Genomic DNA, 17,621 nt, shown 5'->3' on the forward strand with positions numbered 1-17,621 from the left:
GGACAGGTGTAGATGGGCATGGTTAACAGGCAAGTGAGTGACTGGGGAAGGGTGAAATGCAACATGAACATAAGACAACAAAATGCAAACTACAACAGAATCGCAACAAAACCCCAAACCAAAGAATAAAATAAAACATAAACAAAACCCATAGAAAAACCAAATCACCACAGTTTTATGCTCATTTCTGCAGGATGTGAGTGGTTATCACCCGCCGCCCAAAGGAAAAGCTGGAGCGATAATATTTTTGCCTGTGTGTTTGTGTTTAATGAACCCCCAGATGGATTTTTGTAAAACGTTCAGGAAGTAATCACTGGATGTACATCTACAACTGTTTAACCTTTGAAGTCGGCCTAATTTATGACGGCTGCTGCAGCCAACTAACATTAAAACGCTTAAAAAAATGCTTTATTTTACAGATATTTACCTAAAGTTTGGTGTGGTAGTAGCTGAGACTGATCCCCATTCATTAGCCTTTAAATAAAATGTTTTAAGCCAGGAAATGGGATCTTTTGGATCAGTTCAGCTCTTCTCCTCCCATGACAGCGTGTTTGTTCTCGCCGTTGATTTTGTTTCACCTCACGATGACTGGCCTCCCGGTGACACCAGCCAATGCCGTGGCTTGGTTAGAAAAGACTGTAAACAATTTATTTTGCTGCGCAAGAATGTCCATCATTGTCCTCCTGTGATGTCACGGCTGGTTTACTTGCTTGAGGAAGTAACGGTCTCTGTTTTGGTCGGACTCTTTCGCTGTGATTCATGTGTTTCATTGACTAAGAGATAAACATTTCGAGGGGGAGGGGATACTCTTCCGTTGATTGTATCTTAGCAGAAGGGCAGCGTTGCATAATATCCATTCACAAAGTGTCCTGAACCAGGATGACCCTCGGATCACCGGTTTGGTCTTTTCTGAACTTACACCGGCTGCATTTTCAGCTTCCCGACTTTGTATTTCTGCAAACTGCAGTTATCGATCGATCTGTTTTCTCCTTCTGTGACCGAAAAAGTCAGGCTGTTTTCACTTTTTATTTCATAAAAAGGAGCACGGCTGCATGAAAACAGCCCAGCACCGAGTCCCACATCCATGTGTTTGTAGCCCACAGCGTGTGGGCCGGTGCTGATTAATGGCACATCGGGCCACATGCAGTTATTGGACTAATCTATTCATCACACCCATCTGTTGTTTGGAATAATAAAAACTTTAATGGGGTTTTAATGTGCAGCCCTTTTTTCAGCGATCATAGTGACAGTCCAGGTGATTATACCTGGGCCTCAGGGAACGAAATGACTCTCTGAGAGCCTTTTTTTTCTGTCCTTGTTCTTTTGCTGTTAGATCTGTAAGGTAGAAAGCATTTAATAAAGCTAGATAAACACATATAAATACAATATGCTTGCATGGGTTTATTGTGTGGAAAAGGGAGAATAGATGTCAGTGTACAAATGAGAATTTTCATTGAATTGTCAAAAGAACAATGTCGGAAAAACATGGTTGTTATGTAATTTTATATTCTTTTTTTAGCTAATTACATCCCCTCAAAATGTTGGCAGATGTTTTAGTCATTTATTTTCACTCTCACTATACAAATCTGTCAAGCAATGACTTGTTTTTAGCTGGGTTTTTTTTGTTGTCGTTGTTTTACAAACTGCGTCTTGCAGTAAATCACAAACGGCTCCAGACCTGCTTGTTGTTGATATGACGGATCCCTGCTGCAAAGAATATCCAGGAAGGAAAATAGATCCCTCTGGATTTCAGCTTATCAGATGTAGCAACAAAAACAGCAACCATGGATGGTAAAAACCTTTATTTAGGAAATAAAACATCCTGAACATCTGAATAAGAGTCTAAACTTATGCAAACATTGTTTTCTAAGCCTTTAAATTAGTTAATTAAATTAAGTTTGCACTATATCATCATAATAATCCTGCAGGATGTTCCCCAGTTTGTGTACTATTTTTACATGCATCAGTTTGTACAATCATAATGAAGATTACAGTGTCATGCAAAAAAAATGATGATGTAAGGGTTTATGCAATAGTGTTTTTATGAACTGCATTGAAATTTTTTGTTTTAAGATAGTCCACTTTGGTCTCTGCCCCTCCCAGACTAGCCGTTAGCTCATCATTTTGGTTAGAATTGTCCAAACTGAGGTTGCTACAAGAGCTATCTGCAGCAGGTAACATATTGTTTATTCATAAACTTTTCATAGAGCCATACTTTAAAAAATCCAAACTACCTTTTTGTTGCTTTTTTTTTAAATTACCTCAAATCTGCATTTCCCGCCTTAAACAGAACCCTCAACACTGCTTCGCACACGAATCCTTTAATCCACAAAATTTGCTCCTCCGTGCCGCAATGAACAGACAAACCCTGGATGTGCTTCGCTCACACCCGAATTACAAAGACGGATCTGCACGACAGAATCGCCAGATTTAGGTACAAAACATTCAGGCCTTTGAGAACAAACTACGTTGTTCTGCAGCACCGGCAGGTCGTGAAATCTTGAAAACGGGGTGAAGTCACTTCGAACTCTGTCGCTGCGTTCATGAAGCTTCCTGTTTGTGTTCCAGGACTGATTAAAAAACCTTCACTTTGATTGAGAGATGTCCAAGTAATCAATTCTGTCACGCACGACATAAAAACCTTTATCTTCTAAGTGAAAACAATGTATAATCTCTGTCTGATCAGATTTACTGCAGTATACTTTCCCCCAGCCTATTTAGATCAGATACATATTTCCATATGGTTCTTGGTCTATATTTCCCAGCTTTTACCTCCTTTATAAAGTATAATTAAAGCTTTTCTGTTGAATAGATTTCTTGAGTAGATTTTGCTTGGATTACCTTAAACCTAAAAGCCCTATCAGGTTTTTGTGAGTTTCGGCTGAATTCTGCTCAGCTTTTGCACGTATTAGACTTGCTAATCACACGCTAATGCTAATGAGCAGGCAGCGTTGCGAGGCAAGCAGCTACAGAATGGTAATCAGCGTGGAGTCACCCGACAACAAAGAGTCTGATTATCTGGGTGCTGTTTCTCCAGCCGCAAACCCAGATTTATGCTCTCGCCCGTGCAGCTCCTTTCTGAAGTGCCGCTTGACATCAATACAACGTAATTAGGACGGTTTCAGTCATATGTTTTTTATTTGTTAACGCCAACTTGTTTTCTTACAAACGTTAACGTTAAATTGGCTTTCCAATTAGCGAGAAATTTCAATTTTTAGCACCGCCATCTGTTCACCATTAATCAAGTGAAACTTTTTTTAGTAAGCCGAGCCTTTATCCGCCCCTTAGATGCAGAGAGGAATTATTCTTAGCTTGTCTGCTCATTAAAGAAACCTGTTTCTATGCTTTTTTTGGGGGGATGTATTGTGTCAGCCTGCCTGCTGTGAGGCGACAGATGGCATTACGGTCCTCAGCGGGGCAGTAAAGAGATGCCTATGGTTAAAGTTAACTGCTGAAACAGATTCAGATTATTTTTGCAATCAGTTTCCCTTTATGCAGCGTGTTTAATGTTGTCAGCCATGTGTTTACAGAGACGCTGTTGCTGTTTGAGCCTCTTGAAACGAGGATTTGTGCTGCTGGATTGTCAGAATCTGTTGTATTGTGCTTGTCGTGCTGTCCATCATGTTGCGTTGGCTTTGTGTGATCTGCGACAGGCCTTTGATTAGGTTAAATTCATTTTGACAGCCTTTGTGCAACAACTCGATGATGAAAACACTTTCTGCTGGTTCATGGAAAATTACCCTTTTCTGACAAATGTTTTTTTTACCCCCAGTTTGATTAATTTTAGCTTTATTTTGACAAATTATTTTGATGCATTTTAGCAGATCGGTTAAATGGAAAGTGTAGATCTTTTGAAAAGAGGCTCTGCTGAACGCTTTGAGCGATTAATATCTCACCTGTTGTAGATAGCTTTATAAAGGACCTCAGTTTTGTGAAACAGAGCTTAACTTTGACTGTTATTCCATTATAAATTTTGTGGTATTTCTCAGACTAGACTGGAAGTTTTACAGCTAGCTGCTGCTTCTTTTTGCTCTTTAAAATAACCATTAAGTTTTATGTAAATTATCGTATAATGTGAAACTGACAGTATTATAAAGAGTTTTAAACCTCTATGAATAGTTGCTTTAAAGATACTCATTTCAAACTAAACAATAAAAGAAAAATGTTATTTAAACTATATGAAACGGTGCAGTTTGAAAGAGCTAACAGGAGTTTGTCAGATATATTGATATCCAATTCAGAAATGTGGGTAGGCACTTAATGTAAACAAAGCATTCAGATGAATCCACCAGAAATAAGATTATGATGATTTTGTTTTGTTTTTTCTGACAAAGGGAGTTGTCATTTTGCTTTTAAATTCATCACAGCCTCGTTGGAGGTTCAGTGATGCAGTTTCCTCCAGTTTTTCACTCATTTTAAATTTCTGTTTACACCTGTGGATCACCTGTGGGCCTCGAGTTTTTTTTTGATAAACACTCTTGCAGACAGACTTCAGGAAATGAGTCACTTCTTTTTAGTTGAATTTAATCTGTGCCTTCCTAATTTGCTGCTGTTAGAAAAATAATAAAACTCTGAAGCTATAATTGGCTTGTGCAGCGAAGCAGCCTGGGAACCGGAGTCCTCAGAGACCGGAGAAAGTAAGAGCACTTTCCATCCGTCTCAGTTCACACATTATTGGCCTCTTCAGGCGCCTAATGCTACATTTTGAAATACAATTCGCTGCAATTTTAGTTGTATTTTCGTACAGTTCACAGATTTTGTTTTGAAACTATCAGGTGTCCATTGTGAGGGCCGTCGATTTTCTGTGGCGGCAAAGTGTTGCAGCTGCAACCCAAAAGCCTCAAATCTTGCTTTTGGCCTTTTTGAGGTCTGAGCGATCAGGTGGCAAAGAGTAATTTAATCCCGGAGCCGGTCGAGTTAACCGCTGCTTTCCTTTTCTGCTCTGCATCAGGTGTTTCTGCATCGCCTCGACCAGTACGCAGCCACCAAAATCGACAAAAACATCACAGAGGAAACAGTTAAGGTAAGGAGGGGGCTGGGTTGGGCAGTGTGTAAAAGTATATTACTGTATAATTAAGACTTGGGAAAACATTCAAGGTAACTGGCTTTTACCCTGACATTGGTACGCAAACCTTGTTTTCGTTAAGCAACCTGATCTGTGAAAAGTTTGGAAATTACATCCTTGCGAGCGGTGCTGTTTCAACCTAAAACAGTGGCGTTCTGAAATGGGGGAAAGAAGCGATGGGCGATGCAGGAAACAGCTGCAAATATAATCTATTTATAAATGATTTCGGCTGCAGGATAATAAAGGATGCTCCGTCACAGTGGGAGCCTGTCTCTGAGACTTGCTTACTTTTGGAGGTAAACACGCATTCAGGGGATATTTACTGCACGTCCATGTTTTGGAATATGTCCCCTCGTGTTATGTTTTGTTTGGGAACATGCTGTGCAGAGGGGGGGGGGTTCTTCTGTCTGCAGAGTCGCCGTGAAGCTGAGCGACATCCAGTCTTACATTGCAAGGCAGTGATCAAAGTGATTTGTTACCGTTTGCTTAAGATCATGAAAGATCATTTCAACCACCAAGACACCAACGAAAGACTTCTGCTTTTCATGCTTCAATTTTTATTTCGCAAGATTCTCTCTTTATTGAGTCTAAATTTGTCTTTTATTATCAGCACAAAAGCAACATGAGAGCAGAAGTCAACCCAACACAAGGGCTAAGCATTTATCCAACAGCTCTTAAATGTTTCTCTCTTTTTTTTACTATTCCAATAAAATATCTTAAATGAAGTTTAAAATTCAGTTATCAAAGGCTTCTCCAGCGAAGGGGCTTCTTATAAAGAAAACCTCAGTATTTATCTTGCTGCCACAGGCATTTATTTGTCTAGCGCCACTGACCACAAAGTAAGCAAAGAACTGATTCAAGAACTGGAACGGAGGAGAAAACAGATTGTTAAAACTGAAACACTTTGTTTGAGTTGACAGCTCAGTGTTCTCCTCCCTCCCGCCCTTTTCAGGTTTTATTCTCCAACATCGAGGAGATTCTGGCCGTTCACAAAGACTTCCTGTCCATGGTGGAGGAGCTGCTGCAGCCTGAGCCTCACGCTCACCACGAAGTCGGCCGCTGCTTCTTGCACTTTGTGAGTAGGTTTGTCGTCATCTTCTGAAAATCACACCTCAGTGCCTTTCGGTGTGATTTCTTGTCCGAGCTCTTAAAGCTCAGCCGTGCTGATGCAGGGCCGCCAACTGTCCCTTAAAATAAGGAATCATCCCGCATTTAAAGATGAAATGAAAAGTGTTTTGTAGCTAACATAAATCAAATGAAAGCCATAAAGAGTGCTTGTTTTCAGAGTATCCCATAAAAAAAAAATTACAATAGTTTGAAATTAATAATAAAAGATCAAAAAATAACTAGGGCCTCTTTTGTCAGGGTTTGGGTTTTCTTTGTGTTTTTGTCTTCATAATTCAGTTTGAGTTTATTGTTTATTTTATTCAGTCATCTTTGTTAGTCTTGTCTTAGTTCAGTTCTTGTTCCTCATGTCTTTGTTTCCTGTCATCGTTCACTTCTCCTCAGTCAGTCTCTTGTTTTCCTGCCACGCCCATCTCCACCTGCTCCTCGTTAGTCATCACTCACCTGTTTCCACTTCACCTAATTACCCTCTGCTTTAAAACCCGGTCATCATTTTGTTGCTTCATGTGCTGTCTTGTTGCTTCTTGTTTCGCCTCATGTTTCGCCTCATGTTTCGCCTCATGTTTCGCTCCTGTTGGGATTTTGTTTCTAGTTTTGCTGCCACGTCAGCCTTTGTTTTTGGTTATCTTTATTTGAATAAATTAGTTTTTGCCATGAGTCTGCGCTCTGGGTTCGCCTCCTTCTCTTCAAAACCCTGACATCTTTGGCATTTTCCGCGATCACTCAGAAGTGTGAGCGAGAGCGAAACACAGGAACGCCAACAAGGCAGGAAATGGTAAATACAGACAGTGTGGAGGTGAAATGGTTCAGTTTGTTGTGATTTATTGTGTAAACCGACTAAAAACTCCAACAGCTGAGTCGTTCTTCAGCTTCCTGAAGGATAAAAAGGTTGGATGGATGCGGTTTGTTTAGCTCCTGGTGAAAAATTACAACCTAAAGTCTGTCGACCGACTGAGGAGTTGATGTCGGACCGGCACCAGCCAGCTCGGGGGTTCATCTGGTGAAATGAGGGGCTCCAGTTCTCGACAGCGTCACTCAAGACCTAAAAAAACCCCCAAAAACTTATTTTTAAACTGGTCCTCTTGTTAATAAAACTTGCTTCTTCTTCTGCTTCCATTTCCCCTGATAAACACTGACAGTAACCTCCTCAGTGTCCTACATCCGTCTGCCACAGCTGGCCCCGCCTCCTCCTACTTCACCAAATCAAGGACTATAGCTCCGCCCTCACAATCAACCCACTTCACAAAAACTCTAAAAACAAGCCATTAATGTTTTAAATCAGAGAAATTAACCACTGGAGTGTTTTATGACGGTTTTTATCTAAAAGAAAAACATAAAAACTCTTTGTTTATATTTTATTTCAGTTCACCTTTAAACTGTGTTCCTTATTAATTTAGTAAAGAAGACACTTTCTTCTTTTTTTTTTTACAAGACCCAGTGCAAATCTGTTTATAGGTTATAAATGAAACAGGTTGGCTAGGGATTTTGTCTGATATAAACCCTGTTCCTCCAAACTGAGGTCGTCCAAAGAGCTATCCACAACAGGTAAGATAATATTTGTTCATAACCTTTCCCTGGAACTATTGCTTTAATGCTCTCTCTGCTGCCTGGGATCTGAAAACCTAACTTTACTCCCGAAAACGACTCCAGACTCCACATGTTGTCAGTTAATCTTTCTGGATAGCACATGATGAGACAGTGCACATGTGCAATATGCTTGAAGTGGCTCTGAAATACTGATCTCAGCCTCCGTATATCACATTTCTTTGAAGCAGATTCCTGAGGCGTGCTGACATGTAATAGGTTTTAAAGAGCTGTAAATCTGACCGTCCTTCTGTTGCTTCTCGCGGCAACCTCAGCGTCTCCGTGCTGCTGGACGCAGGTGAAAGGGAGAGACGATCTAGCGGTGCAGATGGCGCGGCTGCAGTGGGTTTACGACGAGGTGATTTGATTTAGGGAATGGGCTCCACTTCAAAGCCAAGAACCGAAAAACTCGTGACGATAATTCAGTCAGAGGCCATCATGTGAGCGCACAGAGATAAACCAAATTAGGCTCCCTTATAGGGCAGCATTGTTACACTTTCCAAGTGTTTTTTTTTATGCAAGAAAGATCCAAGGATGAATAACGCCGAGTCGTAACAAAAACATGAAACAGTTAGGCCAGCTGGACAGCTGACGGCTCCAGATTGCAGTTCCTCAGCAAATCTCTGGTTCCTTTTGGCTCCACCTCCTTTCCAAGGCCAGAAAACAGTCAGCTCAAGGGTTTTTAAAGTTTACGTCTTGGAAAACATGACTTAAAACGGACAGCACAGCGTTCAGCGAATCCTAGTGTTGTGTTTTCTGCAGACGTGTTGTTGCGGCAGTTAAAATACCCGGCGGTGTCTTCTGTCCCGAGGCGCCGCCGCTTGCCTGAAGACCGCGAGACTCTTTTTGTTGGTCTGCAGCGTCTCTGGGGGGGGGAGTGATCTGTTAACAGAGACAACGGAGCATGGATGCCACATGAACAGCTTTGGTGGACAGTTTGCTGGTCAGATGTCTGCAGGACAGATGACAGGATGTGATGGAGGAGACACACACACACACACACACACACACACACACACACACACACTGCACAAAAGACATGATGCATTTCAAAGATGAATGAGGAGACGAATGAAACTTAAACTTCCAATAAATTAATGCAACATTGCAAATTTTTAGAAATAGACCTAACACGGAAGTATCAACTTCAAGATCATTTTATCTTAATTTGAACATTTATAAACTTCATAAAAATAGGATTTATTGTAATTTTGTGTGGGATTGCATTCAGTTTCACAGGCTCAACATATTGAAGCAAATGAACTGATTGGCTGTTTTTGTTAACAGGCAATTAATAAAGTAAGTGAAAAGATTAAAAACCTTTGATTAATACCTGTGTATGAGTTGGAACCATCAATTATTAGTGAAAGAAAACTAAAATCAGTTATTGTTGTAATATTATCAGCTGATGAAATGATACAAAAGAGACATTTCCCACTTTAAGGGACAGCTTTTAGTATCTTTGCGCTGTGCTTTAAGTGTTTCCACATGGAGTGATAATGTGATTGTTGAGGGATTTTTTTCAGCCTTGGCGTCCCGAGGGCCACTATTCAAAAACTAAAAAAAAAAGAGCTTCAAGAATCTACAAGGTTTTCTAAATTCACTGGGAAAAAAAATCTGTCTGTATTTTTATTTGGCTGCGTTCGTCTGACAAGGTTTTAGTTTTTACAGTTTCTGCAGTTTTTTGTGAGGAAGATAACAAATGTGAAGTGGTTAAGACTGAGTAAAAGAAAAATCAAATACAATTTTGGCTTCAGAATCATTTTCCTTAAAAAAAATGGGGGTTAGATCATCTCCCTCGGGTTTCCAGGATATTGGAGGCGCTCTTGTCTTTTTTTTTTTTTTTTTTTTTTTTTTGCTTTGCTTTGTTGCTGTTTTAGTCATTTGTTGTGCCCATATTGACTTTTTTCTCCTGTCTCCTGCAGAGAAGCCGTTTTCAGATTTATGACGAATACTGTGGGAATCATGAGAAGGCCCAGAGGCTGCTGCTGGAGCTCAATAAGATCAGGAGCGTCAGAACCTGCTTACTGGTGAGAAGGCATTGTAGAAATGATCAAAACGTGCACGTGTTTGATTCAAACTGGGACCTGGGGTGGACAGTGTGCAAGCTGGCGTGTTTGACTCCCTCTTCCTGTCCCGCCACTTCTCCAAACTTTCACTCCCACAGGGGAGCGTCACGCTGCCAGAACAAAGGACAAATATATCCTCACTGGTGGCTCACAGTCACCTTCTTTCTTCTTCATATCCTCAAACTGTTTGGAGTGTGAACTGTTTACCATCTCGTTCATGCTTCTAACCTTTTACCTGTTTTCTAACCTTTAAAGTGCTGCACATGTTTAAAGACACCTATTATAAGAGAAACTCAGCTTTGCAGCGGAGTTGCACACCCAGTTTTATTACCTTCCTTTCTCAAACTTCTTCAGCTCTTCATGAGAAGAGAAATTAACTGTATACATCTGTAAACTTTACCCATCGTCTAAGAAGAGTGGCTGTGAGATACGTCTGCTTTTAATCTGTTCACCCAGAAGAGGGAAACATGATTTGTGTGAATCCTGATTCAGCATTCAGACTGTTGTTTTCCTTTTTATTTTGTTGGTCTGTACACTTCATGCAGTTCATCTCCTTCTGCTGTTTTAGCTCTTCATAAATCAAAACGTTCAGCTCATTCAGGAGATGGATTCTGTGACTTTTATATTTTTCTAAATATTTAACTTTATTTACAAATACAGATTATTCAAAAACATTGTTCTCTTTGAAATCTGCTTCAACAGATCGGCTCAACTTCTGTCTTCTTGTGCTACTCTTAGCTTTTAGCTACCACTCTGATACTTTTAGCTTCTCTTCTGCTACTTTTAGACAGCCTTTTGATACTTTTAACTAACCTTTTGCTGCTCTTGATGAGCATTTTGCTGAATTAGCTTTTAGTTAAGAATTTGCTACTTTTTGTTAGCCTTGTGCTACTTTTAGCTTTTAGCCAGCATATTGCTACTTTGAATTTTTAACAAGCACTTTGATACTTTTAGTTAGACTTTTGCTGCTCTTAGTTAGCATTTTGCTGCATTTAGCGATTAGTTAACAATTTGCTACTTATAGCTAACCTTTTAGGTAGTAATTTGCTACTTTTAGCCTTTAACTAGCATTTTGCCCCCTTTAGTTTTTAGTTACAGTGCTGGAGATAGAGACCAGCTCACTGCGACCAGGAAAGGAGAAGCAGGTAAAGAAAATGGATGGATAGTTTTTAGCTAGTGTTCTGCTTATTTTAAGCTTTAACAACTCCGTTTCAGCTTCTTCAGCAAACTTCAACAAGTCATTCAGCCCTTGGCGCTCACGCTGCATTTTCTGTGAAAATCAGTTTGTGGTTGAAACTGATTTATCGAGTTGACCATTTTGTGGCCGAGCCGTGGACTGGGGCCATCTGGGTGTCGTGTTCCCTTCCAACCTGCACCATGTGTTGGTCCGGCTGAGCTCTGAGCCCCGCGGGGGGTGGGGGAGGTTGGGTATCCACATTAACCTCCAGGAAACCTTTGGCCTCCTGACTGCTACAAAGTTGGGTTTAGTGTTTACACTGTGAATTGGGAACGGTTCATCTAAATTTCAGGTGATGGGGGAAGTGAAAATGATGATTAACAGCTGACTTTTTAACTTTTCACCTACTTTGATCAGGTGAAGGCCAAAGACCAGTAGGAGCGCTACAATCAAGGAGCCAGTTTCTCTTAGATGTTTTACATTAAAACATAAATTATTGGGATTTTTTTGCAGTAGTTGCCTTAAACTTATAAAGAGTTTACCTCTTCATCTCTGTCTTGTTGTTTAACTTATCTGTAAAGCACTTTAGTCAACATCAGTGGATTTTAAACTTAACATTGACAATCTCATTGCCTATTTTATGTTTTATCCTCTTTGGGACTATGTGGGATCTAAGATTCATGATAAATCTTGTCTGCTGTTATTTCTCTGTGCGCATGTGAAACCTGCAGGCCAATCACTAACAGTGAGTTTTTGGAAAGGCGAAGCTTAAAAAAAAAAGAAAGAAGAGACATCTAAAAGTACAGACGGTTAAATGAGACAGACTTTCTTATTAGTCATGGAAAATAAAAACTGTAGCGAAAATGTTCAAACGATAAATGTCCGAGTTAATCTCCTGTGATTGGACTGTCACGTCAAAGCTAAAACTGTGCTCCGTGAATTGTTTTCCTGCCAAATTATCCACAAATTTAGACACCAGTCTTACTTTTTCCTTCAGCGCCGCCGACTCGTTATTTTTCCCAGCCATTTGTCCAGTACTCTGGTTTTTCTGCAAACATTACAGAGTACGGAGTATGTGTTTCAGCTACCAACACACCAAATTTTAGCAAATTTTACCTGACTAACTCATAGCCGTCTCTGCTTCGGCTGATGCTATTAGTTGTGGCAGCCATCTTGAATGAGGGTGACTTCAAAAGTTGCAGATGAACACCCAATGATTACTTTCCCAGACTTTTTTATTAAAATCCATTCAGTGATTCAGGAGATATTTTCCTAACATGATAGACAAAGGAACACACACACACACCCATAGACGGGCAAAAACATCAACTTCTTGGCTTCCGTGGAGATAATTAGACTGTTGTACTTTTCTGCCACTGAGTGGAGTTTGATGGTTTGTTTTGTAGTTACAGGTCCTGAAATTTAGGATTTGTCCAACTTTTCTGCTTTTTAAAAAAAATAATTTGTTGCTTTTTCTCAAACAGAATAATATTTGTGAGCAAATCTGTTTCTTAAACTGAGGGATTTGATTTTTATTTCTGTTTTAACACCTGGCAGGCTTTGTTGGAGCATCTTGAGAAGTTTGTGCTAATTAGTAAATGTGAACGAGCTAATGTATAAGAGAAGGAAACAAGGTTGACAAGATAATTATGTGTTAATGAAGAGATTTTACACTGTTTAATTCTTTCAATAGTTGATCCAGGTCTAAATGAAATTTCTGTGACATGTTTTGGCCCAAACCTCAGCAGTTATACAGTGTAATACGTCCCTTTACCACCGACTCACATTTGTTTTCAGTAATTAATGCCTAAGAGTTTATTTTTTGAGTCTTTAGTTATTTTCTCATTAAGTCTCATTAAATGTCAGACAACAATCTTAAAAGTGTTAAATGTCTGTGGTGACTCAGTGTCATGACACTTCTGTGTACGCCGTACCAAAACACAACAATTAATTTGCTGTTACTGGTGATTTACGGCAAATGTTGAACTTTTAGAGGTAACACGGAGCGTTTCCACCTCACAGACCCAGCGAATGTTTGACCTTCGTTCCTCTCCTTTCCTGCAGAATTGCATGTTGCTGGGAGGCAGGAAAAACACAGAAGTCCCACTTGAAGGTTACTTGGTGGCTCCGATTCAGAGGATATGCAAGTACCCGTTGCTGCTCAAAGTGAGTATGTGTATGCGCTGTGTGCGCCAGCCATGTGTTTGCAGAGCGACCACACCCATGTGGCGCTGCTGTAGGGCACCTTCTTCTCCTCGGTCATTAGTTAGGGCTGTCCCATCCGCTGCACACCAGCCTCTCCCTTTCTAATGAAACGTTGGCCTCGTCTTCTGACACGTCTTTGCTTCATTTAAGTCACACTGCAGGAATATCCCATCATCACCTCCCGTGCTCAGCTGTACATTCAGACATTTTGACCAGGCTCATCCTTTTTTTTCCAGCGTGGAACTTGAATGAAATGCTATACATTTTCAAAGGCTCATTTGATTTAGTCATCTGTGGTGTCCCATCTCATTTATCCTGTTATGATCTATTAATTCGCCCAGGCGTTCTCTAAGCAGCCACCAGCATGCGCTCAGGGATGTTATAATAATAAAGCGGGTAATCTGAAGCCCAGCCAGTTGAAGCTTTCCAGCTGCCGGGGACCCCTCCTCCCCGTTAAGTGACACAGATAGCCATTGGAGGCTTCAGATATACCCAGAAAAGTGCAAACCAGGCGCCTGGTAACTGACACGCTGAAAAGCTGTTTCAATTTTGAGACTCCCTCCTTTTTTTTGCCAGACCGTGGCAACGACCTGAGGAGCCATTGGAGGGTGAAACGTGGAACGGATGATAAATGCAATATAGTTTTCTCTCAGATTTTTTTCCATGCCTCATCTAAATTGGGATGTAGGAACATTTCCAGCTGACTGGTGCGTTTTAAAGGCATTTTCTGCACTTGTCTGTGTGTCATCTTTACATGCATAGGAGCTGCTGAAGAGGACCCCTAAGAGGCACAATGACTACGCCCTGGTGCAGGAGTCTCTGCAGCTGATGAAGGCTGTGTGCTCCAGCATCAACGAAGCAAAAAGGCAGATGGAGAAGCTGGAGATTTTAGAGGAGTGGCAGTCACACATCGAAGGCTGGGAGGTGGGCCCTAACCACACTAAACACTGAATTTTATGCTTTATTTGTGATCTAATAAGTAAAATGTAGTATCTCAAGTACACTTTAAAGCTCTTGGTCCAAACTAAAAGTCATGGTTGAACTTCCATCATCTAATCATCTTCTGGTAAATTGCAATAATTGAAACAATTGCTGCCTTTTTTACTAAATTAATAGGATGACTTGGTGATTGTGTGAAAGTGTGAACTGTGGTAATATCCGAGGTTATGTTACCGATATAACAGACCTGGCTTTGTTTGAAGATGGGCATATAGCAATAGTTCAAATCTTTTGGGGTTCTGTGGAAAGATTATGAAAAATTATTATCTTACCTTTTGTAGAAGAAGCAAAATTCAGTTCTGACCGGAGTGACAAGCTAATGGCTAGTCAGAGTGGCACCAAAACCAAAGTAGACTGTTGCTCCAGTCCAGCAAAACAGCTGCTTATTAAACTGGCAGTAATTCGAACATCATTTCTCAATTAATTCACTCCACTTGGACAAGTTATTAAATATCTGGTCAGAAATAATCTATAATTCTACATTTTTCTAAACTGAGCCTGTTCAAACAGCTGTCTACGACATAAAAGATAATAATTGTTCAGAACCTTTCCCATTTCAGAAGACCTGAACTGTTGCTTTAAGGCTTTCTGAACACATGACCGAGATGTTTTAGTTGTTTTGCTGTTAGCGTGACCTTTTGTAGTATTTCAGTATGAAATGTACTGCAAAAACCTAAATAGCTGAACTGTTTTTGTAACAACTATTAAAATCCAACTTGAACCCATTATTATCACCAAAAAGCCCAAAGAGTTGATGTGACCTCTGCTTAGTTTCTGTTTAGTTTTGTCATAAAATAAAGATTGCACGATTTAGCTGCATCCGGTTGAAGACAAACAGCTCAAAATCTAAGAATAGTGCAATCAGAAACAGGCTCAGTGTTGGGTGGGGTGACATCTTGTACTCAACACAGTCTTGGCTGCAGCTACTCTGCGGTTTCCCCCTCTGCACTTGTATTAATTGTGAACATTAGCTCATTCTGGAGCTGGATCCTTCTGTCTGCTGCTCGCCAGGCTCTGCAGCTCCAAATGAGATGGAACTGAAGGAGGGGTCAAGAAAAACAGCAGAGAGACAGGGGGGAAAGAAAAAAAAAAGGAGACCTGAGTGGTGGTTTTTGTTTTCACTGTGTGGGTGTTTGAGGAATGACAGGGGGATTGTGGGATTTTTCCGTTCCTGCTCCTCCGTCCAGGATGGCTGCTCATTAGTGCTGACCTGCTCCACTGCTGGCCACCCTCAGGGCCTCCTGGCTGGTCCACATACACTGCGTGGGAGAGGCAGGGCGATGGCCCGCTGTGGTCACCATGGCGATGACTGCCAGCACTTGCTAGGATGGTGATTGCTAGTTGGTTAGCATTGCAAGTGTCTGTGTTTTGTCACAGTGTGCCCCGCAGTAATTTTAGACTTGAAGGTAGTGGTTTCCACCCAGTTTTCACCTTGTTTAATTAGCCATCTAAACATGTAGCTCAGTTTTTAGTTTGCTCCATTTGGACTCGTTTGGAGCAAGAATTCTCTCATTCTGCCATTTATAATTTTTTGTCTTGTTCGCTAGTTGTTATGTCTGGCAGTTGTCTGACTTTTAAAATGAAAGGCCTACCATACCTTGAAGGATACTTGCTGCCTTTCATGCCAGAGTTTTAAACTAAAATCCTCTTCTGCTGAGAAAGGATGGAGTTATCGCCATTTTGGTCAAACCTTGATTTCATGCGTTATTGTCAGACCTGTTGGCGCTCAAAGAATGTCTTGAGGACTTTCAGCTACTACGGCACCAAATTTAGCTCAATCTTTGTAAAATTCCCTGAGTTATAGCCATTTTTGTGTTCACAAAGGTGGCTAAACTTTGATGGCTACCTTGAATTGGGTTTACTCCAAATGGTAGATGTAGATATACATTGAATCTGTCCAGTGTTTCTTAAGATATTTTGTTAACAGACCAATAGGACTGACGCCAACAGGTCATGACAAAGTCTGAAGCAAAAATGTAGCCCTCAGAGTATGTTTCGGGGATGGCTCTCAGCTGCTAACACACCAAATTTGAGCTCAGTATCTGTAAAATTAGCTGCGTTATAACCATTTTTGACTTGCTTCAGATTAGTTTAACATCTGGTCAAGGGTCGTGAGAGAAGGGGAGAGCAACAGACATAGTGTTTAGGGAGAAATTTAAAGACCTAGGAGAGCAGAGAAAAGAAAGTGAGAATTGTTTATAGAAAGCAAAAGGGAAGAAAGAAGGTTTTGGCCCCGCTGATGTCTCCTGCAGCAGGAAATGCTTCGCACATTTTTTGCCTCTGTGCGCTTGGGAGTTATTTTTAACTCTGAGAGGCTGATCAAATGAGGGTGGGGGGATAAATTCCCAGAGTGTCTAAGTTCGGGGAAAAGACAACACACTTTATCACTTGCACCAGGAACCCAACTAATATGGTGACCAGACGCGACAATGCAACACATGGCCCGACTGGACGGGATGTTATTCCATTGAAGCTATTAACCACCCCGTGTTTTAAAGTCCCACAGCAATCTGCTCTGAGGAAGCAGGGAGTGTTTTCACAGACCCCTGAGACAGGGAACAGGAAGGGCTGGGCTCTGCAAACCCACATCTGGTCAATGCTGCATGTGGATTCGACAGAAATAAGTTTTATCTGACAGATATGCACACCATCGTGGTTATTTAACAGCTCTTGTTTCAAGGATTTCTCCTTATTCATGTGTTTTGTTTTTTTTCTTGTCTGTTTGACCCACATGTCGACACCACTTCCCCCCCCTCCCAGGGCTCCAATATCACAGATGCCTGCACGGAGATGCTGATGCAGGGTGTCCTGTTGAAGATTTCAGCTGGAAACATACAAGAGAGGATCTTCTTCTTGTTTGACAAGCTTCTAGTATATTGCAAGAAGAAAAACAGGTGTTTATATTCTTTTATTTTTATCTATATTACTTAAAATAAATCACATGGGACATAATTAACACGTTAGAGGTTGTTAATTTGCTTAAAGAATAAAAGTCAAAAAATACTGTTTAGTCGTTCCCTATTTGTCTATGTTTCTGCAAGGCAAAAACCTTTTAAAAAATCACTGCAGACTTTTTTTTCTTGCAAATAAAGAGGGATTTACTTTATGAGACATTTTAATTTTTTGAATACAGAATGCAATGATTTGCAAATCTCATAAACCCATATTCTGTTCACAACAGAACATAGTAAACAAATGAAATGTTTAAGCTAAGAAAATGTATGATTTTTTTGGAAAAAAAATGGTGTGATTTTTAATTTTAAGGCAGCAACGTACTGTATCGCAAAAAAGTTGGGACAGAGGCAACAGAAGGCTGTGAATGTAAGTGGTAGAAAGTTCACAGTGCCGTCCACAAATGCTGGTAAAAGCTCTTTCATACAAAGAAGAAGCCAGATGT

General features: G+C 40.6%; 1 protein-coding gene across 1 annotated transcript in view; it reads left to right on the forward strand.

Moving 5' to 3' along the window:
• Nucleotides 1-17,621, forward strand: part of prex2 (phosphatidylinositol-3,4,5-trisphosphate-dependent Rac exchange factor 2) — an 88,489-nt gene that overhangs the window by 9,441 nt on the left and 61,427 nt on the right. The window contains exons 2-7 of the mRNA XM_017406819.3: nt 4,952-5,023; nt 6,018-6,140; nt 9,700-9,804; nt 13,085-13,186; nt 13,988-14,149; nt 16,985-17,118. Coding sequence (XP_017262308.1) covers nt 4,952-5,023; nt 6,018-6,140; nt 9,700-9,804; nt 13,085-13,186; nt 13,988-14,149; nt 16,985-17,118 — 698 coding nt within the window. The remainder of the gene's footprint in view (nt 1-4,951; nt 5,024-6,017; nt 6,141-9,699; nt 9,805-13,084; nt 13,187-13,987; nt 14,150-16,984; nt 17,119-17,621) is intronic.

The sequence above is a fragment of the Kryptolebias marmoratus genome, linkage group LG21, assembly GCF_001649575.2.
Source record: "Kryptolebias marmoratus isolate JLee-2015 linkage group LG21, ASM164957v2, whole genome shotgun sequence".
In the NCBI taxonomy this organism is placed as follows: Eukaryota; Metazoa; Chordata; class Actinopteri; order Cyprinodontiformes; family Rivulidae; genus Kryptolebias; species Kryptolebias marmoratus.